The following is a 23,382-nucleotide window of genomic DNA, read 5'->3' on the forward strand; positions in this document are numbered from 1 at the left end:
TGAAAGAGAGGCAGCGAAGGGTCATTCTGGAGAGCGTTTTGCTCGCGTTAGGATTAAACTGCACTTAGGAAGCTCTGCAGAAGCCAGCGTCTTTGCAATTTGCTTTGTGCTACAGTTACTATGTTTCTTGACCTTTCAGTGGATGGGACTTTAAGATCTGGAAATAAGGGAAAAGGGAATTAATTGCAGGGGAGTCTAGCCTCTCTTTTTTAATACTTACCACTGTTTCTGTTCTATTTTTTGTTTCCAGTTACAAGAAAACACATGAGACCTTGAGCCATGCAGGACAAAAAGCAACAGCAGCTATCAGCAATGTAGGAACTGCTATCAGCAAGAAGTTCGGCGATATGAGGTATAGGGATCTGCTGCTTCTCTGGTCTTATTTTGAGGACAAAAAGTATAAGTTGTCTGTCAGATCTTCTTTTCCTTCTACATTAGTGTTTTAAAGGTTCAAGTAGTTTGTAGTCAGAGTATTTTATAACATTGATGGTTTCAACCAAAAAGAAAGGGTAACAATGAAGATAGAATTCTTATTTGAGTCCTGGTTTAAAAAAAAAAAAAACCAAACAAAGAACAACCCAAAACGAACCAACCAAAAAAAAAAAACGAAAACAAAAACAAAAAAACAAGTAAAATGGAACAAAAAATTGCTGTTAGATCTTTATTAACCCTATTTTATTCATACATAGATTCTGGAGACCAACATCGTCTGAAGAAAACAAGCCTGCCTTGGAGCTGCTTGTGGAAAGATAAATCAAAAAAATATTTCAGTCTACTTTTTATCAGCTTTTTCAAGACATACAAAGGCAAAATTTTGTTTTGCAGTTGTATGTATAAAAAGATACGATGAAAGTAACAGGAGTTGAGGTTAGGAGAAGAACTTGTAATTTAAGTGCAACTTAAATGCCAGGTTTTATATGTTGATGTATCTTTAAAAATGTTAATCTTAAAGTTCCTCAGAATGAGACCATAAATGAAGAAATTGTAAGCCAGCACTTCAGTTTTCAACTTGGTTCAGGATTACAGAACTTCTCAGGAGTTTTAGGGAGTTGATTTTTTGTGATGAAATAAACGGACATGAGTAACTCTACAATACATTGTTTGAGCTGCAGAATTAGGGTCTCCATTATTAGAGATGCTGGTATGTACTCGCTTTTTTTGTCATTTTGTAATGTATGAGGTAACCATATCCTAAGATCTGTTTGAATCCATTTTACAGTATTTCAAATGTATATTGTTTTTTGCTGCAAATGGCTGAAGCATAGTTCTTGACAGCTAAAACTATTTTTTTCCCACTTTTTTGTTTTTAATCTGAATCTTAACAAATCTTTAGAGTCCCTCCTTTATGCCTGCCTTTTACATACAGCTTAATAAACCCTTTACAGAAGTACTGCTATTTTTCTGGGTGAAGCTAAAAAGGGGAAATCTTCATCACTGTATGATCTGTTTTATAGTGTCTTTTTCCACATTGCAGTTTAAAATGGAAGTCTAGTGAGTGACTTGCAACCAGGGTATGAACATAAACTAGGAATTGTTTGACTTGATACAGGTAAATCATCCATAGGTAGTATATGCCTGTAAAAGGATGTAAGAGTAAGGGGGCATGCAGTTACATTCTCCTAGTACATTTTTTTTTTTAGCATTCAGCAATCTGAGAGCTGAAAACTTTCTAAAACAGAGGTTTGAGCTTCCATTTAAAAGTCTTTGAAGGGTTTATGGATTTTTTTTAAAATTTATTTTAACTTGTATGAGGTTTTGACTCACGTCTCCCCACACGAACAGATAGCTATGTGGTAAAGAAGTGTGTGGTTTATTTGCTCATTCATTCTCTATTCTGAGTCTCCCTGGTCTTTCCTTTGATGCCTTCTGGCTCTTCTATTATGAGAAACAGTGAGTGTAGTCCTTCTGCTGTCCTTCATGTCACTCAGGATTTCCTGTGGTTTTATCGTTTTTCACTTCAGTTTCCTCTTTTCCAGGCTGAGGCTCCAGTTGCATGATTTGCTTTCACAAGCCTTTTTCCTACCTTTGTTCTTACTGCCTTCCCTGCATTTTTAGTTGTATTCTCTACTTTTGAGAAATGCATGAGATGCGTGTGCTGCATGTGGCACCAACACACCCTTTGTTTCATTTTGTGTGCTTTCCTAACACTTCCTCCTGTAAAAAAGCCAAGCCCACTCAGTGAACAGGTCTTGTTGCTACTTCCATGCTTTAGATCCTACAGCAGCGACCAAAGAGTTGGTGTGCAAATACCTTGAACACTGGCTTTTGATCATCGAGGGAAGAATGACTCTAACAATTCAGTACTTCTCAGGTCCTGTTGCTTGTGCTTTGCATAGGATGTGGGATTACCTGCAAAGGCAGATATGTCTTCACTGTAACAGAGCATGTTTTTCTGTTAATATTTCCCTTAATTCATCACTGTTACCAAATTCTTTTGTCCTACCTATTGGTATCAACCCTCACCCCCATGGCGATCACGCTTCTGACTAGCGCTTGAAAAACAGATGGGTAGTATTTATCCTGTTAGCCCTTTAGCCAAGGGCTCAAAGCAGAGGCTAAGTCCATAAGCATTTTGATTAATCAAGAAGCTTGTTTCTAGAAGCTTTCTTTGATTGAAATTATTACCTTGAACCTGGTTGGGAATTTTTCAGGAAAATATGAACTACCAGCACTGCCATTTTTTGTGGACACTTACTGTTTTAAGTTCTCTGTTAGGAGAATTTTCTTGACACTTGATGATGAATCAGCAAGTGGTATAGCTGGTATACGATAGGGACATAAAGCGTGGCATGACTTGGGCCTTCTGCATCTGCTGAATATCTGAAATCTGGAGTAATGGTCAGTATGCTTCCCTCAGCAACAAAGCGGGCCTAAGATCTTGGCTTAACTTGGGCAGGTGCAGTTCCGAATGGGGTCACACTGTAAACCTTACCACTTAAATAACCTGGTTTTAAAAATCTTCCCTTCTCCCACTCCTATCCCAACTGTGTTTGGGGGAGTAAGCTATAAGGAGACATGCATTCTTTGTTTTATTGTTTGCTTTTTTTGGTAATCCAAATCATTTTGTTTCAGTGGTCTAGTATATGGATTATCACCACCCGCTCCCATAATGCTGATTTAAACACACATCAGGCTCTAGATTAATTCTCTTGGTTAGGCATTAGGGCTGATAGTCACCAATGGCATCCAGATGCAAATCCCTGTTCTGCTTTCATTCGGAACAGACACTTGGAAACTGATTTCCAAAATCCAGATGATCGTTGTAATTCCCAGTATGTTCAGCAGTCTGGTGTGTTTGGCCTTTATCCCCTGCCTGTGCCAGAAACAGTTTGTAGTCAGCCTGACTCTTAATATTGAAGCCTGCCGCCTTTGTGAAACAAAATTCTGTTTTCCAGGTTGCCTGCTATGTCAACCCTACAGAGCACCACATGAAACACATACGTTTCTGTTCTGAAGATGCAGGGTCTTAATTAATAACCTGGAAGATATTTATCTCTAAAAATATTTACTAAAATACCACATATCAGAAGTGGATGAGATAGACTCTCCCAAATGTGCTATTTTGCTGTGTTAGAATTCAGGAAGATAAAATCTACAAGAAAGAAAGAAAAATGACAAAATTCCATGTGTGCCAAAGAACAGAGAAGCCATCCTTTTGGGACAAAGTGGTGTTGATGCTGCTTCTGTGCTTCTCTTTCATCCCCACCCCAACTTCCCAGTGTTGCAACTCTCTTAACTCATTTTGTGCATGAATAATCGTTAGCATTTTACATCTTCTAAATTCTGTATTAATCATTAGTATTTGTAAGCTCTCTTTACAGTTGTAATGAATTCTATTTAATATTATCATGTTACTTAGAAATACAAGAAATTAATATAAAACCAGTATACACATACTTTGTAACACACTAGTAATATAGTTAAGATAATAGATTCTTCTTGAATAGCTCTTGTGATTAATGATATGCCATCAGGATTTTTTTGTTGCCCCTCCACCCCCAGATCATATTGTCTCCTTTAACATTTTCAGACATGGAGAAGGAAGGCAAAGGGGAAGAGAGGAGTCCCAGATCACTCATAGGGCAGTAGCATGGGCTCAGATCTCTCCGAAGTAGAGGTTGCACTTTGACACTTCAACATGGCTCTTGCCATGCAGAGCACAGATGGGATAGAGAGTTGAGGGTCTTTATCCCTTGCTCCTTCACATGCTGGTAAAGTTTGGACCTTTTCCTGCAATACTGCTGGACTGCTCTGCAGCTGTCTGTGTGGCTCTAAGCTTCAACCCTGCTGATGGCCTCTTTAGAAATAAGTTGTGATACCAAGTGGGAGGCTTTCTGATTTTTTGATTTCCTTTAAAAAAAATAAGAAAAAAGAAACTACGTGCAGTACGCCAGTACATGCACACTACCGCATACATTACTACTATACAAGTAAATGCATTTAAAGACTAAGCTAACAAAGGCATGCATGCAAATTAGGATGTCAGCAGTTATACTGCTTATACATCCTTCATTCAGCTGTCTCGTACATTTTCTTTAATTACATGATCACACAGACCCCTTTCAAATTCAGTGCCTGCGATGAGCCAGCTCTAAAGATGAATAAAGGTAATATAATGCCTCATTCTTGCTAGGAGTTGGAAGGCACATGTGGAAGGAGACAGAAGACTTGCAGGGAGGGAGAGCTTGGGACCCTGATTGAGGCAGCCAAGTGTGCCCCTCGGAGATGAGTGGAATCGGCACAGAAGGCATGTGGGGTCCCAGAGGGGTGGGGGAAGGCAAAGTTCATCCCTCCGGAAGGGGGCAAGGGAAGTTCTGGGAAATAGATTTACCTGTTATTTTCTAAGCGTCTAGAAGATAGCATAATGGCAAAAACATAAAAGGGTTTGTCAAGAACAGTTATCTTGAACTGACAGCACCTGTCACGGAGGACAGAGGGGAGGCAGGATATGTGATAGAGCTTGATTTTGATAAGGCTGTCCATACTCTCTGCAGAACTAGAGAAATACAGTTTAGATGTCACTGCTTTAGCAGGAAGAGGCCATAGGGAGTTGAAAATTATATTCAAAGAAGAGGTTTCAGGAGCTCACCATAATGCAGGATTTTGCAGGCATCTGTCCTGAGTCTGTTACTCTTCAGCATTTTTATTACTGGTTTGGATGATGGCATCATGTGTACACTTAAAATCCCTAGATGACTGCAGTGGGAGGGAGTGCAAGCAGTTTAAACACCAGGATTATAATTCAAAATTATTTTAAATGATAAAATATAATTCAGTGTCGGAAGGTGTAAGGTGCTTTATTGACAGATGGAAAAAAAAATCAAAAGCAGAAATGGGAAGCACTGACGAGCCAACTTTGCAGATAAGGGCCTAGCAAGTGCTAGGCTAGCGGCTGACAACTGCGGCTGAACCGGGGCACAGGTTATTTCTGAAGGCTGTGAAATCTCTCTCATTGGAGGTTTTTAGAAGCGGGTTACGCCAATATCTGTTGGAGATGGCTCAGGTATAATTAATCTGCTTTAGTGCAGAGCTGATTTCTGCTGTGCCTTTATTGTTGTGCCTTTTTGGGTTTGCTGTGGTGGAGTTTTTGCCTAGCCTTTTGCTGTGCATTTCCAGGGTTTCCATGATCTAGGCATGTTCTGGGCACTTAAAACTGTTGCTGAATTCCTTGAAATACTGTAGCTGTTGTACCCAAAACTACCATTCTTAAATCTCTATATATCGAATATCCCCTATAAAGGAAATAGTAATACTGTCTTGCTTCAGAATGTAATTTCATAAGCATTTCTTTTGCTGATGGGTGAAGCAGTTGTTTTCTCTCATTTCTACTGACACTCACGCCTTCATGTGTGCTGGTTTTTCGTGTTACTGGTCTGCAGTAACGCAGATTTCCGTATCGTATGGCTGTATAAGTCTCTGTATTAGCATGGAGAAGGGGGTGGCTGTTACTGGGAGTGCGCAGGTAGTAAAAGGAGGCTACACATGGCACAGTATTACTTAAGCTGGTCTAAGCAGAAATGTGTTGTGAAGATAAATCCATGAATGTTTGGGAAGCACCAGTATACACGATGATGAGCCCCGTAAATAACCCTGAAGAAATCAATGCTTTTCTTCAGAGCAAGGTATGAATATTATGCAGTAAATAATGCATCACACCACACATTGAAAAAGGATGTGAAAAATAATTATTGAAGAGATGTTCATTAAGTGTGCACCATCTATCTGGCTCACTGCATGAGGCAGGTGTTCCCTTGAAGTGGTCTGTAATTAAAGACTACATCAGTAACACACAGATGAAGGAGAGGCTGGCTGCCTCATCATTTCTCGACTTTGGAACCTTAATGACATCCTTTGAATATTGTATATCGCTGTGCCTCTCCTGGGTCTGCTGCCTTAATTAAGTTTCTTGCAAGCTGGAAAACAGTGTCAAAGTGTTTCAAGTATTGTTTTCAATAAGGAAGAAGTATTTTAGAAAATGTCATTTTAGGAATTAAAAGCCCCTTATTTTTTCCAAACCCTTCTCAACTGAGAGGTGATTAAGAAATCCAGAGGGGGAAAAAAACACATTTGCTGCTGATGTGCATGTACAATTCCAGTTCACCCATACTTTAATGAGATTAAGGTAGGATTTTGGGAGGGAAACCAGTTAGTATTGTTTACATCTGAGCTAATGAAAAGAACACAGTTTAGCAGCCCAAACTTCCATTCTTCATTGCACACAGAATAGGTGACTGCATAGTGAAGAAGTGTCTGAAACTTTTTGCTTTGAAGTAATTTCAACTGATCCATGTCCTAGTGTGAATTCCAGCATCAAGATTTGAGTGCAAATTATTTGATTTTTCTCCTTGGGCAGTTTAACATGCTACAGATATGTGTGTTTGGGTTTTTTTTTACATTTTCATAATACTTTTAACTCTTGCTTTTCTTTCCTTGTGCATCCACCACAGATCGCATTCAATTGGGTAAGACACATTACTCTCCTTGAATACTGCCTCTGTATTTGACAGGATTTTTTCTAAGGAATGTAGTGCAGTAACCTCTTTCCTTTCAGCATTGTTATATAGGATAAAAATGTGTGCTATTTAAACTCTAATGCCTCATTTTTACAGCATGGTGAGTATAACGAGGAAAGGACTGGACTAAGTGTTTGCCTTGCTCTTGAGTAGCTTAGTCTCAAATTCAAATAATGAACACATTCAGAAGATTTTGCTCTTGGGAAGACCTATTTATACATAATTCTCTTCAGCCAGCAGAGTTTTATAAAGATTGTATAAAGCATTTAATTACCTCCTCTTCAATAAAGCGAAAATATATTAGTCATGAAGTGTACACGGTGACTCTTTTTAAAAGTCTTGAGTCCTGGGGAGATTTCCAATAGTAGGCCAAGTTCTTAACATGATTAAAGGGGTTCTTTATATTTAGAACTTGGATTTATTGATGCTGTAAAGCACTTCAGTATACGATGAATTATAAAACAATTTCATGTGTGCGCAAAGATCCTATAAGCAATCTGGCTTTACGTCAGTTCACCCAGCAGAGGGGCTGAAGAGCCCTGAAGCCCCTGCAGTCCCTCTGGCCTTGTAGCATCGCCCGTGCACGGGACAGCTCAAGAACAATTTTTCTGTTCAGCTAAGTGATCCTAATGTGGGCTCGTACTTCACCGAGAAAACTTCAAAATACGGCATAGATTGACCTTCCTATCTCACTCTGACATGAAACCAAAATGTAATATTTAGCGACCTTTGTCATGAGGGATCCCTGTTCTCTGCCTCTCTACCAGTCACCATCACAGACATGTATGTCTTTAAAAAAGCTTAATGTTTTAGGCTTCTAGTAAAGGAAGACATTGTTACTGTTCCAGTAACTTGCATCCTTACCTCTTTAGAGAAATTAAAAGATGAACTCAATAAAATATGTACTTAGTATTCAGATTGTCTGTCACATGCCCTCTTTCAACTGTGCAAATTTAATTTGGCACAATCTAATCTTCTTACTTAAACTTTCGTATTTGGAATGTCTTGCTATTAGAAGAGAAGCAGCCGCTGTTGAAAGACTTCCAAACTCTTATTTTTGCCTATTTGTCATGTGGTACAAGACTAAAATGGTAAGCATGCTTGTTTAATTTAACTAGGATTGTTAAAGATTTGCTGCACTTGTGAAATGTTTGGGCTAATCTTTCATAAGTCTTAAAAAATGATGTGAAAAATTGAACATGAAACATTTGCATTGTCTGCTGTCAGTTCTTGTCTCTCTGAGCTTAGAAGAAGCCTTAAAATACGCACAACAGCAAACAGTTCATATAAGATCTCTCTGTCCCACATGCTTGCTAAATAACTCTTTCCTCCCCCCCCGCCCCCATTTCTGAATCTTTAATCTGGGAAAAAAATAACATTTAGCATGTATATGGACACAGTGCTGCTCTGAATTTGTATAGTTTAGAACAAACACATGTGCTGTTTATATGAAAGCTTTCATTTTTAATGTTATAATCATACTTTGCTTGATTGCAGCCAAATGTTGGTGTCCCTTAAAGTAAAGCTCTCGCTGTTCTCAATCGGAGCAGGCTGCAGCTGTCAGTCAGCACTGAAAGTAGCCAGGCATGAATTTTTGAAACAATACCTACTCTCGCAGTGCACAAGTTACTTATAATCTTCAGATCTGAATATACTTATGGACACTTCAAAGAAAGATTCATATTCAGAACAGGCTTGGTGCTTCTCAGCAGCAGGGAATAGGTGATGTTGTGATAGCAGAGTTGGCTTTGGTGGCTCAGGTGGGAGCATGTGGCTGATGTCAGTCAAGCAGTTGGAGTGGGCAACCATCTGCAGGGTTAAAGGTGTGCAAGGCGATTTGAGGATCTTTGAGTGATGCAGAGGCTCCATCCTCCGCTTGCTAACCTTCTGATACCCTTGCTGCTGGGAAGTCTGAGGAGGGAAGTGTGGCAAAGAGAGCTGGAGAAGACAGCTTTCTACCCTTGGTAATGTTGAGGTGCGAAGGAGGAGGTGAAGCACCCTGGTGAGATAGGGACAGCAACTGCGAGAGCTGCCTCCCTGGTTGAAGAAACCTCTTGGTTAGGTAGCCAGTTGTGCAGGAGCCTATACAAATTGGGGGCCGGCACTGGCTATTTGGGCTGTACACATTGTACGTGCAACAAAGGCCATTGCCTGCCTACCTACTGCCTTGAACCAGCCCTGTTTATGCTCACAAACCCGGGGCGTTCTGCACTCGCCCAGCACAGAGCTTGTCGGAGCCAACACGGAGGCAGCGCTCTGTTCCTCCATCACGTGTCGCGTGTCTCTGTAGATAGCAGGGGTCGGCATCGTTTAAATGGATATTGCTAGGAACTGGTTTGCATCACTTTTGAGCCCTGTTAAATTGCTGCTCAGTTGATGTGAGAATGTGGTGGTGAGATCTTCAGTGCTGAAAGTGAGCTGGAATTCACAGGTGAGTTTGACAAGCTGTTGCCATCGGGAGAGGAAGAGTACCAGCACTCTTGAAAATGTGTGTGTATATATATTTGAAGTGAAGTTAAAAAAATAAAAATGATATTTTATAATCATGTTGCAAACTGGATTTTACAGCTTTTTTCCCTTCTCTTTTGCTTTCATCCCACAGTTACTCTATTCGCCATTCCATAAGCATGCCTGCAATGAGGTAATATGCTATTCGTATTCTATTTGCTATGGTGATGTTCAGCAGTGTGATGAGGGGGGATTTGCATACTTTGATCCTGATCCTGCGGTTTTTAGTTGGATGAATAGTCCCATTTCAATCAGTTAAGGTTATTCATGTAGATAAGGGCTGCAGGACAGGCCATCTGTGGGTTTTTCCTTTTAATTGTATTAACTGTTTAATCTCTTGTACGAGCCTTTGAGTAAATGAAGCAGTTCTGAGATGTATTTGGATAGTTGATCGTTATCAGGTTTGTATTATCGAATCTGAAATTCAGTTGTTTTGCTCTCTCTAGAACATCATCCAAAGCCCATTAACGTCAGAGATGCTTTCTACCCCAGCAGGCTTTGGATCAGGCTCCTATGGAGGGATTTTATATGAGTGCTTTCATATTTTAATGGCTATAATCATGCTTTACTTGACTGAAGCCAAATATTGATGTCTGTTCAAGTAAAGCTCTTACTGTTTTCAATAAAATTAGGATCCAGCTTTCTTTTTACCCCATTGGCCTCTAGATATATGAATATCCCCACCCCCTGCCAAGCATGTGGGGAAAACAAATCTCCTAACTATATGATGGATGCTAATTGATTCAGCTTCAGCAGGTGGATAGTTTAAGGCAAGCACTCACCAATGTGACCTGTGGGTCAAATGCAAGTCATAAAACTCCATTTCTCCCTCCTTTTGACCCTTCTTGTCCTATGAAAATTTTGACACCTACTTAACAGAAACCAAAAGTAAATCTGCATTATTTTTCCAACTGGCTTCTGTTTGCCCTTTCCTTAGATTAGGGTCAGTTTAACTTAGCCTGATGGGCTATATGGTGTAAATGTATTTGCAGAAATAGAGGCCATCATCATGCTCCTGGTAAGTTCCCAGAATTTGCAAAGCGAGTGAACTGGAACACTAAAGTTCTAGCAGCCATTGGCTTCATCACTTCCGCGGGCTGCTGCATGTGTTTGCCTTTCCCCGTGGATGACACAGAGGCATGGGTACCGGCCAGGGTAAAGTGGTTCTGCCTCCTTGTTCCACTGTGAGGGTACCTTCCGTTATCGTTGAAGGTCACTGTTGCGTTTTATTTCATGGAGGAACAAACAGATACAGTGTTTTTAGTCCATCCTGTTGGCCATGTTGTTAGGAGTTACCACTGGACTATCAGTGGTAGTAGTTTCTATAATCTCTTTCTGGATATACCACAATAGACAGGTGAAAACAACGCTGCAGAACTAAACACTCGATTAAGTTAACTGCTTCATTATACTGCACTGGGCTTAGGGAGATCTGTCACTGCTTTGTTTCGTCTGGTAAAGGACAAGAGGAACTTTGCTGGACAACAGTTTCTGAGCTGCAGAATCTTCACTAATAGTGAGGCACGAGGTGTGCTGTAACTGAGCTCTCAGTTGTCAAGCAAGGAGCAGAGAAACGGGAGAAGGTCCCCATTGCCCACTGTAGACTTGCCCAAGTCCTTTGTGCTGGCGGAACTGCTGGAGGAGGGGACAAGCTTTTGTACTCACTCCAGCTTGCCTCTTCCTAGCACGTCTTCTTACGTGGGACAGGGATTATCAGCAGTGGGGAAGCTGCTGCGAAAAAGAGACATCCATCTGAGCGACTGAGGGGCAACTTGAGTACAGATCTCTATGGGGAACCATACTCTCACTTTAAAACAGCACATGCATTATGTTCATAATATTATGTGGCAGATATTAGTTGTGGTCAGTATGTTCTGTTTGCAGGAAAAAAAAATGTAAAAAATTGCATGCATTTAAAATGAGATAGCTTCTATCTTTGAAGTTTGGGAGAAGGAAAGAAAGAATGAACAAGGTTGTCAGGCAAGCCAGCAAACAGCATATGTGATTTGCTTTAAGAAGGAAAATCACAGCTGTTGCCTCTTTTTTTATTCTTTTAAGATACGTTCAACTCACAGTTTTCCCAAAAACAGTGTTGTGTTGTGTTGTGTTCTGTTCTACAGGGAGTGAAAGGCAGAGAAAAGCTTAGCTTTGTTAGAGGGACACCCTTGAAATGCAGTCTCCCTAAAGTCTTTGTCTTCAAACGCAGCAGGATACACCTGCGGTCACAAAATCAGGGAGCGTGGGGGTCACGATTCCTCAAAAGCATTTGGGACCCACTCCCCATGTAGTTCTAATCTCCTTCATCCTGGCCTCAGGACATGAAACTGTCATCTTTTTAGTTATGTAGATTATAAACTTACTCATCAGCTGAAAAAAAAAAGTTAATTTAATTACAGCCAGTGTATCAGAGGGAAGGCAGGCCAGTCACGGGTTTCAGTGACAAGGCAGGTTCTGCCTTTGTAAATTTGTAGCTACAAAATACTCATGCGCTTACTGTAATTGGATTTGACTGACAGAGCACGAGTGAGTGTTCATGCCCTGTCCGTCTATAGCCCTGGGCTGCCAGCCAGCCGTCGTTCTGGCCTAGCATTGTTGCCTGGTAAGAACTGATCGAATTGTGGAGTTTTACCCCATTATGTTTGCAACTGACTCATCTTCTTTCCTTCGACTTTCTTCTTCTCCTAGGAATTCTCCAACATTCAAATCATTTGAGGAGAAGGTGGAGACCACTGTCACAAGCCTTAAGGTAAAGGTTAGAGACCAACTTACATGGCTGTGCTTGTACAAATGTTACAGCTTAGTTGTCCCTATCATTTATACAGGAAACCTGTTGAATTCACTATTCCATCAAAAATTTCACGGAACTGCAAGTATAGTAATGGAAAATGAAAGCAATATGCAGAGAGACTGCAATATGCAGTCTTTCTGTGCTTTGTTACTAAGAAATTATTTCTGTTGTCTACCAAAGTAAACAAACGGTCTCAGAAATGCCAAAAATACGGCCATACTAAAATGGAAAGCAGAGACATCTCATAAGGTGTGACCAGGGATGATGATGATGCTGTGCAAGGCAGAGCCATGTGGAGATGCAAGGTCAGATTTTAAAAGCAGTGTGTGCTCTGGAGCTTTAGGCTGTGCCCCTCCCTCCAATTCAAATTTCAATGTTTTTGTCTGGATTTAAAATTTTAAAACTCAGTTGACATATTTGCTGTGAGACAGGAAGATCGGATGGCAAAGTTAGCAGTTATCACCAATGGCACTCGTTAAGGCTCTTACCCGGCAGGACAGAGCACGGTAAATTTGCAGTGAGCTAATCTTTGCTGCGTGGTAAGGCATGTTCAAGGGGGCAACAAGAGGGTTTGTCTGCTAATGGTTCCTCTCACAGTGATCTGCTTGAGGGGCCTGGTCTTATTTTGCTGATTAAGCAAAGCTGTTCTTCTAGGGGAGACTATTTGTCATGCTAGCTCTCAGCCTATCATGTTCAGAGTGCTCTTAGATCATCCTTTAAGGAGCCTTTAATTAAGCAAGATAAAACAAAAAGTCTTGAGTCTAAAGTCATCTTCCACATCCCCTGAAACCTTCATGGTCCATCTTTATTGGCAAACCCACTGACATTTTCTGAAGTCTTTTCTTTCTGTATGTTCTTTCTTTCTTTCATTTCTTTGTGCAAATGGAGAAAGGAAGCTGGAGTCCTGGACCTGGGGTGCCAGCAATGTGGGCTGTGGACAGCTGGGAATGTCTCAGCGCTGTTCTTCCTTTTCCCTACCTCTGTTCCAAGGCTTGCAAGATGAGGAAGACCAGGGAGGTGGGGACAGAAATCATAGGCTGTCCCTCCCATTCTAGGATCCTGTTGTGGTCTGAAAAAGTGCAGAACTTCCCAGAGAGGCTCCTGAAAAAAGAACAGCAGCAGCCTTATCTTCCCCCTGCCCCCCATATTAGCTACAGATCTTCAGTGGTCCGGCAACATTCTGTAGTCAGCCAGAACTGACGTTGGGATTTCACACATTTAGAAGTCAAATTTCAAATTAGATTTTATTTGCGCTTGGAGTTTGGACTTTGGGTTGCAGCTTTCTTAGGAGAGTGTATTAGTTCAGCTTCCCCTGGAACTGAACAGGAGCTGGGTGCCTCATTCTCTGCAATGTTCTGAAAATCAGAACACTGATGAATTACCTGCTTGCGTAAGGGGGTATTGGCCAGAGGCAGTCATTAAACGGACCTACATCGTTCTTGTTTTCAGATGGAAGGGTAGGCAGAAAGGCAAATAGAAAATGAAACTGCATTAATGTTTCTGATTTTTGAGGTGTCCAAATTCAGCTGCACCTTGTCTGAGTCATTTGGAACACTGCGGGAATGGTCTGCTTTCACAATCACTCTGATCAGTCTGAATCAATGTTCTTTTGAGAATTTTAATTGGCAAATAAAAGTCATGAGTTTTGCTATGAAAACTTAATAGTAGCTTTACTAGGCAGTGACTGCCTTTTCACTGCATGTTCTGGGCCTATCAACTTTTAACAATAATGTATTTTGTATTGCTGTTTGCAAAAATCAGTGATGGACCGATACATTCTGAAAGTCAGCACAACCCGCTAGACTGGATACAGCTTTTTACCTCTTGAGATGGGAACTTTTCCTAACAGTGACTCAAACTGTCAGAGCAAATATCAAGCCTGCTACTATACCTTATTTTATTGAACTTTCAAGCTAGGCAAGCTCCTGTGCTAGCTGATGAAACACAGGATTACATGGGATTAACCCTTTGGAAACTTAGGACACAATGTTCATTTAATTAAAATAATCTTCCTAAGCATTCAGTGGCTGACAGGCTGGAAAAATACCAGTGTGCCTTTAAGTCAGTCCTGCTGCAGTTCTAGGATGGAGTAAAAAAGTTTTGCCCTATTTTCAGGCTTGAGTCACCTTTGAGTGGGCATATCAGCAAGCCAAACCACAAAAAGAATGTTCTCTTACCAAGACAACCTAGTCAAAACAGCTTTGTCTCTTCATCACTTAGTCTTGACCATTTCCAAGTCTTTAGATAAAGCTCTTTGTTAGGAAAACTCTATTCCAGAGATTTAGTCATACTGGGTTTTCTTTTTAATGCTTATATCTACAAATTCAGCAAAAACTGAAGGATTTTGAAAGCAGATGACCTGTGAGCACATTGTCATATGCTTCATTAATGGGATTTGGTATCTCTCCTCCCCTCCCCACAGGAAAGCGCTGTGGGCAGTTTTATCCATCAGTATCCAGGTAGCTGCAAGCACCTAAAGGGAGACAAGCTGCTGGTTTTGCTCTTTGGTTACTGTATTCCTTCGGCTGTCCAAAATCCCAGTACGGTTTATGTACTTGGAGAGCAGCTGTGTTACCATTGCTGGCAGATGGGCCGCTTTACTCAGCAAATGAACCAGTGCGTTTTAATACCCATCTCTTATCCCATCTGCCTAAAATGGGGAAAAAACCATGAAACCAGCGTGACCTACTCATGTAAAGAACCGCTCCGAGTTTACTGGTAGGATGTAGGATCCTGCCTGGGATCTGCTTAGGGACTGGTTTCCTTTACGCATATGATAAATGCCACTGGCAGATTTTATGATTGCAGCCTAGAAGTTGATAAATTGAGGCAGGAAAGGGGTTGCTTTCTTTGACTGCTTTTATAGCTTTTGTTCTAAGAAAAACCCAGCTCCACATGGTCTCTGCCTGCTTTGAACAGTTCCCAGCCGTCCATGGCCATGGGGTGGAGGGCAAATGGGACTTGCTACAGCGTGAGCAGAGGAACTTGCTGTTCTGTTTGCCTCGTTTCAGACCAAGGTTGGTGGGACAAGCCACACAGGAGGCAGTTTTGAAGAAGTCCTCAGCTCTGCAGCCCACGCCAGCGCTCAGAGCTCCCTTGCTGACACCCGACTCCCGGAGAGCGAAGAAGAGCTTCAGTGTTAGATCGCGGACCCTCCTGGGCCTCACGCCTCTCCAGAGACTTGCCCAGCCAGTGATTTTTAGACCTCCCTCGCCACCCAACCTGTGCAACAACATTTTGTCAGCTTTGAAAAATTGCCTCCCTGGCCTTGTGCTGGAAAAGCATTTCCTCTGTTTGTATTTTAGGTGGGCCGTTTTATCATCAGGTACTTTGTACACCATACAAACCACACACAAGTCCGTGACTTACAATGCTCTAAATTCTGTTAAGAAGTGACCAAAATAGTTGTTGTTTTCACGTAACTTCCCTCCAAGAATCTCCCAGTCTCTGTTTCTTAGTTCTTTTAGTTTACTGTTTTCTATCTGTTGGTTTCCAGCTCCCCTCTCAGTGCCACGTCAGACAGATGGACCTAGAGCTGCGCAAAAATTTCTACTGCCAGCAACAGTCCATACACCAGCTGTCTACCAGCCATCCCCGGTGCCCTTTGCTCAGGAGTGTCTGTACATGATCTGCTTCCTAACAGAATTAAAATCACTTACTGTCACAAAAAGTTTTTTCTCCCTTCACTGGTACAGGCTGGCATTGCCCTCCACCAGTCAGCAGAGTTAAGGAGGACAGGAGGAGACACCCCGTTATTCGTACGCAAGCTGAACCCATCACAGCTGCTGACTTAAGGTGATCATTGTAGCTGCAAAAGCTTCCGTTTAAAACTATGTTCCACTGCTTGCTCTCTCGCCTTGACAGTATAATTATAAAGGGAAGGGGAGCGGAGGGAACCTCTAATAATTTTGCCTCCATATCTTCCCCTTAAAAATAAGGGAAGGTAAATTTATGAGCCTCAGTCAAGATACAGCCTTAAGTGAAAGAATATAAAACGAACAATTGGCTTAAGATGTGCCACAGGTTAGAGAGCCCCTGCCTTCAGTCCGCACATCAGAGCTGCAAGCGTAAACCCCGTTCTCTTACCGTATCGAGGATGAGTAGGTACTTCACCTTTGGTGTCACCTTGTGTCGTGCTTCACTCCAGGACGTAATTCCACCAACCCCATTGTATCTGCTTAATCCCCAAGAGCCAGTCATCCCTCAGCTTTGATTCTGCATGGTTTCTTGCATCCTTTTAACGTTGTTTTTTTCTAAGAAAAGAGCAGCACACTTGTGACACTATCTTGCTGTCTAGTGAGCACGTGTCGGTCTGCATGTTGCGTTACGCAGTTCGCCAGACTGAGATAAGCACAGCTTTATCAATAAGGTAGAGGAACCAGGCTGGCTACCTTCAAAATGGATGCAGTTTTGGAGCATAAGCCAAAGCTTCAAATCAGTGTTAGTGAGATTACAGACTGCTTAAAATCTTGCGAGGAAACTTGGCTTTAAGTGATTTTTTTTCCTGTGTGGCTTTTGTAACAGTTTTTACAAAGTTGGAAGTCCTTTTGTAATGTTCTACTGGACATAAGTTAACTTTGGACATTTATATCAAATGACTCTTTAGTGTGAATTTTAGCATGGGAGAAAATCTAATTAGGTTTTTTTAGTAGTTTTCTTGTGACAGTTTGCTAGCTTGTTTTACATGGCTTTGTGCATAAACGTGAATTTATTTAAATAAAGAAGATATTAATGGTCAACTTAGTTTGTGTAAATGAAGTTATTGATATTATTAAATTTCTCTTACTCTTTTACACTTTGTGATGTTTTCTTTTTAATTCTGTGTATTTACCACTACTACTGTGCATCAATAAGCCTTGCTATGACCCAGCAGAGTATCGAGGTAAACTGCAAGAACATAATCTCCCATTCCTGCAGTTTTTCAAATCTGTTCAGTTCCTTCTGGACCTGAAATTCCCCGTGGAAACCTGTATCCCAGGTTTGGAAAAGGTTGAGGTTCAAAGGAGAAAAATAATTGAACCAAGTTCAGTAAAAGTGAAATGCATGGCAGAAAACATCTAGGTCTAAAACTACTGACCTTTTGAGCGGGGCCAGCAGCCAAACCAAGGTTAAAATACAGAGTCCAAGCCCTGTCACCTTATACAGGACACTGCTTTAGACCTCATGTTATTTATATATTTATGTATGTACATACATATACACATAGATAAATGCTTCCGGGAAAGCGGTAAATGGCATTTAACTACATTCATTAAGAGTGTAATTTAGAGAGCTTGTGTGTGACCGTTAGGGGAGGTGGGCTGGCCAGACAAGCTTCTCTTCTATGTAAATCCTTACGTGCCACAACGTGCAGGGGCAGTGCCGATAGGAACGGATCAGGAGAAAGACAAGGGAGGAGATTTCCTCGCCCAGGTCCCATCTCCAGGGCCTGGCACGCTTTTCCTACACAGGAGCACTGTGCTTTGGTGCTGCATTCGGAAGCCTGCAGCCCCACCGGCTGTTTGCTCACCTTTCTACCCACCTGGTGTCACGGCTCGTGCCTTCTGATCGCACTTTCTTCTCCTGTCTCCTATTTCTATTACAACGCAGAGCCCAAAACAGAGAGATTGCCGTTGCGGTGAGTACAAAGGAGTACAGTTTCACTCGAAGTACCTGCTGGATTTCTTTAAACAAACCCAAGCCCCACACAACACACATTCAAACTGAGTCCCCATTTCCCAGGCGAGTGTTTACCTTCGGTGCACATCGCGCTGCCGACGTGGTTCCGCGCTCGGTGCCCCGACGCTCTGCCATCAGCAAAGCCTCACGCTGCCCGGGACGAACCGACTGTTCCTGCTGGGGTAGCGCTTGTGCTGCGCCTGTTTCTACCAAACCCCTCGTTAAGGCCACTGTTCTTGTCAGGAATGTTCTCAGTTCTGTCTTCCAATGCATCTGTAGCGCTTCCATGCTTGGCATGCAGTGCAAACTAATAGCCACCACGATTTGTATGACTCTCAGTGGAATAAAAACGCTGGAGAAAGCTCAGTGGGCCCCACTCCATCACCCTCGCAGGCGGCCAACAACCACTGCTCAGTTTCCTATTGCTCAATAAAGCGAAGCTTGTTCTCCCAGGGTTCCCACAGGGCACAGCTGCTGCCCGATGGGGTTCCCGGAGCAGAGCAGGCACCCCACATCTCACCCGCACCAATACGCTCCAGAGTTTGTGCGCAGTGCCGGCTGCTAAGGCAAGCGCTGCCAGCAGCTCCGCACGGTGCTCCGTGCCCCTGCCAAAGGCATTGGCCGCAGAACGCGGCCCGACTTCGGTGAGGCCCCGAGGTTTGCACAAAGGAGACGTGGCCTGGAGTCACGGCACCTGAAGGTGTCTGCTCAGCTGAATTACCGACCTTTAAGGGGATGACAACTGCAGTTAGTTTTATGCTGAAGACAAAGAAGGTAGCTCCAGGTCTCTACCATGTAATCTATCCAGGTGCAAACTTTAATTAGGTGGTAATTGTGACATCGCCCTAATCTCCAGCTGCACCCATGATGCAAGTTAGTACTGCAGACCCTGGCCTCGTTATGGCCTTTACCACCACTCCAGCTTTACCTGACAACCATCCTGTACTTTTACATCAGCATTATTACTTCAGCTAAAACCTGTCACTTACAGCAGACTCGGTACCGGTGTGTAACAGCGTTAAGAAGGGACGGCCAGCTTCACACGGGATTTTGCATCGGACTGGGCAAGCTCCAAAGGCGCCTGCCAACCTCAGCTACTCTGCGATTACCAACCACCTGTGCCAGAGTCTGCACAACGGCCAGTCTGGGCTGGGGGGGGCAGGAATACTGGCCCGACAGAAATCTCAGCACCGTTCCCTGATACAACATGACCAGTGGAAAAATTGTGTGAAACAATAAATGTATTGAGAAAGTGTAATTAATGAGATTACTAGTTTTATCCACCATCACTTCTTAAGGTCCGTGCACTCAGAAGAAATCTCACCTCTCAAGTTGGGCTCTGTCAAGAGCTTCTGGAGAAATGTGCTCCTTGGTCTCGCTTCTGTGTGGCGCAGTGAGCAGACATCAGCCCGTTTGATACGGAAGGTACTGACATCCGTGCATACTCACAAGTCACACAAGACGACTACCTGTCTCAGTCCGTTCATTACATGAACAGATTAGATTGCAATCAGCTAAATTTTAAACTTACCTGAATTTCCCTAGCAGAGAATCGATCTGTAACTGAGACTGCATCAGTCAGAGGCCAATTAAAAACACAAAAAACCCAAACAAACTCATTCAAAGTATTTGGTCCTTAACACAACCTCTGATCTGGGAGGTAACTATCCTACCTGCTCCTATCTAAGTGGTCCTGGGATTCTCAGCAGTGCATGAAAAAAATCTGCTGGCAGAATTAGTGATGTTATGGAAGGAAAAATAACGCACAGAACATAAACCAAAATATTTATTATAGCTACAGTGTTTAGGAACATCTCAGGAATGCGGATGAGATGTAGCAGCTATTTTCTTATTCCTTTCTGCATTAATCAGAGATACAAGCTGGAGTATTTCTGGGTGAACAAACTTGCCTGCAAAATAAAAGAAAGGGAAAGTTAATTAAAAATGCTCTCATTTTCCTATGTGTGAAAGGTTGGCAGTGAAAGGTTAACAGTGATGCTGCTTTAGGCTCAAAATAAACACCAAATTATGCTTTTAAGAAAAAGAGTACTCCCATTTTACTCCCAAAATGGAATAACTGTAAGAGTAGTTACAGCTATTTTTCCCCCCAAAACTCAAAAATATTTCATGCTCCATCAGGACACTTAAGAGCTGACAACAGGATGCGCTCTGACCAGGACAATCCCACACTACGTATCCTGCTACAGGAAACCACCCCCATTACAGGCGCACCTAGACGTAGGGTGTACGCTCTAGGCTCTACCAAGACACCAGCTTAGTTCACAGTTACTGACTTGCAGCAGGAGGGCCAAGATGTCAATTAGAAAACTAAGTATTCCAGCTGTGCTGATGCTGTTTGTCCTTTTTTCCCTTCTTCCCTAATCAAATTGTTGCATTTTTCAGAGAGCTTATTATTTCCCTGAGGAGTCACCAAAACATACAGGGGGCTTGTCAGGGACTGTGGCTGGCGATTGCTGGTCCTCTCCCACAGTTTGTCGGCCCTTAGTTTTCTCCCAGGATAGGATGACTTTGCGTCACACAGTCCTCTTATCGTGTTCAACTCCCTTCCTAAAATAAAGACTATTATTTTATCTATTTTTCCTTTCCACTATGGGTTTATTTTGGAAAGGATGAAAAGCAGTGGATAGAACAAAAAGTAATACAACTGCGCCTAAAACATTTCACTGAGCTGGTTCTCATGTGTACCTCGGGCAGGTCACACAAGACCACACAGCTCACATAGGGATAACAAATTTCACTTCACTGGTTCACAAAACATTAATAAAGTAGAAACCAGCTCCTGACAGAGCATCAGTGAAGACAAGCCTCCTTTACAGCCCTCTGATGGTACAGGGAGATCCTTAAACACATGCAAGTGTAATCAAAGTTGGACGTCTCTCCAGGTAAAACGTGACGTAAAAGGAACTTGGCATAAATGAAATTGAGGTTCAACACATACAGATAAATGTAAGTTATTTTCACATTGCAGTAAGTTTCCCCTAAAATATTTAGGGTACTTGAGCAATGAGTAAAGTAACTAGCTCCCACTTGCTCTGAATTGCTATGAGAAAAAAGGCAATTTGTACATTTCATTTCATTTATGAAAGGGGGAGGGGGGGGGGTGGGAAGTCTAAATGACATACCAGCAGTTGAATTGTAAAAATCCTGCAGTCTGCCAGGTGTGTTTTCCAACTCTTCATACTCAAATGCTTGCAGTATCATCTCACACTGATCCAACTGTTTTACAAACTTGGCTTCTGCAGTACACTGGTTTTCATATTCCTGAACAGATTTGCAGTTATAAGAAAAAAATGCTGTTGTTCTGAAACAGAGTATCAGGAGCTTTTTATAGATCTAGAATTTTCTTCATTAGTACAAGCCACTCCATAAATATTCGCAATAGTTATATCTTTCACTCTTTTTTTAAGACTGCTATTCAGCGTAACACTTGAAATAAGTACGTGCTAAATTTCTATTAAATGCAATAGGACTTAAGAACACAATTCTTTCGCATACTCTAACTTAAAAACATACCAAGTGTTTTGGCTAAATCAGGAGCCATATGGAGACAACCCTACACAATATACAAGTTAAAGAATAGGTTCCATTTAACAACATTTTATACATAAAGATTCTTTCAGGCCTGGCTAAGGCTATCAATTACCACAGTATGTGCCTATGCATTACCACTACCTATTTTTAAGACCTATTTTACACTTTTGTTCACCACTTGCTGATTTTATAAGGAGTTGTTCTTTACATTTCTCCTGTCACTCCTTCTTAATCTCTTTGGTCTAATCTGTCTGAGCTGCTTGTATCTTCATGTCTCTCCTAGGAGATAGGGAGGGGACTCATTAAGGGGTTTCCTCCCCTTCAGTCTTCAAGTCCTTTAACCTCTCTGCTGTCTTCTCCCTCTCTCCAGTCATCGTCAGTATGTGTTTGTGAGTCATTTATGTTTCTCGTCAACTTGAACAACTTCGCTATCATTTGCTTCCAGTGATGGCTGCAGACAGGTTTGCCATTTCATTTTTCTCTTTTCTAAGTCTACTGCATTGTATTTGATGTCTCATCAGCGGGTCTTCTCCTGACTTCCAAAACTAACCACAGAAAAAGGCTTCTTTCTGCGCAGGTTACCATCACCTTGATACCCTCAGCAGGTCTGACCCCATTCATCATCACCACCAAGAATCAGAGCAGAGGCTCAAGTACACACCGGGCCCATCTGTGCTCTCAGATCCAGCCCACCCATGATGCACGGCAGTTCTGCGAGATGAGAGCAGCATGAGCGCACAAAGAGTTTTGGTCCTACTGACCAAAGAACATGGCATCTCTTTCTGCATCTCACACCTACAATCCTCGCCTTACTTCACAGTGGCAAGATTCTGGGTTGTAATTCCAGCACAGTGACGCTCAGATAAGTGTCATGGTCGTTTCCTTGGCTGACACACTGTTAGGAGCCTCTTTGTTCTTATGCTTATTGTTTTACATTTGAAAGTCAGAAATCCAGATTTTGATAGCCATGATTGATTCATATACTAGTCTATTTGGATTTGAACGACGCTTTGAATTTTCAATTACATTTTGATCCCTATTTTAGTTGTCAATCTCATTTCAACATTTTTACCTTCCTTTCCTCCTTTCAATCTGAGCTTTGCTTGATCTTTAAATTGTTTAAATACTACTTGTTATTTTCTTAAATCTATTTACTTCTACTCTTTTTTTTTTCCTTTGGCCACCAAAGAAAACAAACTCTTGGCAGCATTACAAAGGAGAACTTCAGGAGAAGGAGAACTATGACTGTAAAGGTCTATCCCACCTCCAGCAATTAACTGGGAATATCAACCTGTTACCACTCTCTTTGCTCCATACAACCCACCAGACCTCACTTATACCTCAGCTCAAGTTAACCTCAAGAAACACCAGCTATTGTGCAACTGTGCACAGTGCTGAAATAAACACTTACTGTTTCCTCCCCGTAGGTATTTAAGAGTGCGAAATAACAATATACTTCAGAAAAACAGTAACCGGTCTCTCAAACTCCAGAGTCTATCTTTTAAAAGTTACTCCCATGCTTTTGCTCTTGAAAATAAAAAAAGCAGGACAGAACTGAAATGTGCTGACTTATTTACCTTAATGTTTTTTTCAAACATATTCTAGATTAAGTTATTGGTCTCTCAAACTCCACAGTCTATCTTTTAAAAATTACTCCTGTGCTTTTGCTCTTGAAAATAAAAAAAACAGGACAGAGCTGAAATGTGCTGACTCATTTACCTTAATGTTTTTTCAAACATATTCTAGATTAAGTTATAAAGTGAAAATATATCAGAGGCATCTTTCTGCTACCTTTCTCCCCTCCCCTACCTTTGCGGAGTGCCCACCAACACAGTCCAAAGCAACTGCCCTTGTAAGGCTGAA

At 41.8% G+C, this 23,382-nt stretch overlaps 2 protein-coding genes across 4 annotated transcripts in view; one reads left to right on the forward strand and one right to left on the reverse strand.

Moving 5' to 3' along the window:
- The window catches only part of TPD52L1 (tumor protein D52-like 1), a 36,261-nt gene extending 20,809 nt beyond the window's left edge, over positions 1–15,452 (forward strand). Inside the window, exons 4-8 of one of the 3 annotated variants that reach the window (XM_009705132.1) lie at positions 251–352; positions 6,948–6,962; positions 9,616–9,654; positions 12,207–12,267; positions 15,321–15,452. In XM_009705132.1, the coding sequence (XP_009703434.1) occupies positions 251–352; positions 6,948–6,962; positions 9,616–9,654; positions 12,207–12,267; positions 15,321–15,452 (349 nt within the window). The remainder of the gene's footprint in view (positions 1–250; positions 353–6,947; positions 6,963–9,615; positions 9,655–12,206; positions 12,268–15,320) is intronic. The other 2 variants (XM_009705133.1, XM_009705134.1) reach the window with 2 other exon arrangements.
- Positions 15,453–19,782: 4,330 nt separating this feature from the next.
- Positions 19,783–23,382, reverse strand: part of LOC104165489 (HD domain-containing protein 2-like) — a gene marked incomplete at its 5' end in the record, with an annotated part of 5,354 nt that continues 1,754 nt past the window's right edge. Inside the window, 2 exons of the mRNA XM_009705135.1 lie at positions 19,783–19,877; positions 21,111–21,249. Of these exons, the coding sequence (XP_009703437.1) occupies positions 19,783–19,877; positions 21,111–21,249 (234 nt within the window). The remainder of the gene's footprint in view (positions 19,878–21,110; positions 21,250–23,382) is intronic.

Source organism: Cariama cristata, unplaced genomic scaffold, assembly GCF_000690535.1.
Source record: "Cariama cristata isolate BGI_N322 unplaced genomic scaffold, ASM69053v1 scaffold7708, whole genome shotgun sequence".
Classification (NCBI taxonomy): Eukaryota; Metazoa; Chordata; class Aves; order Cariamiformes; family Cariamidae; genus Cariama; species Cariama cristata.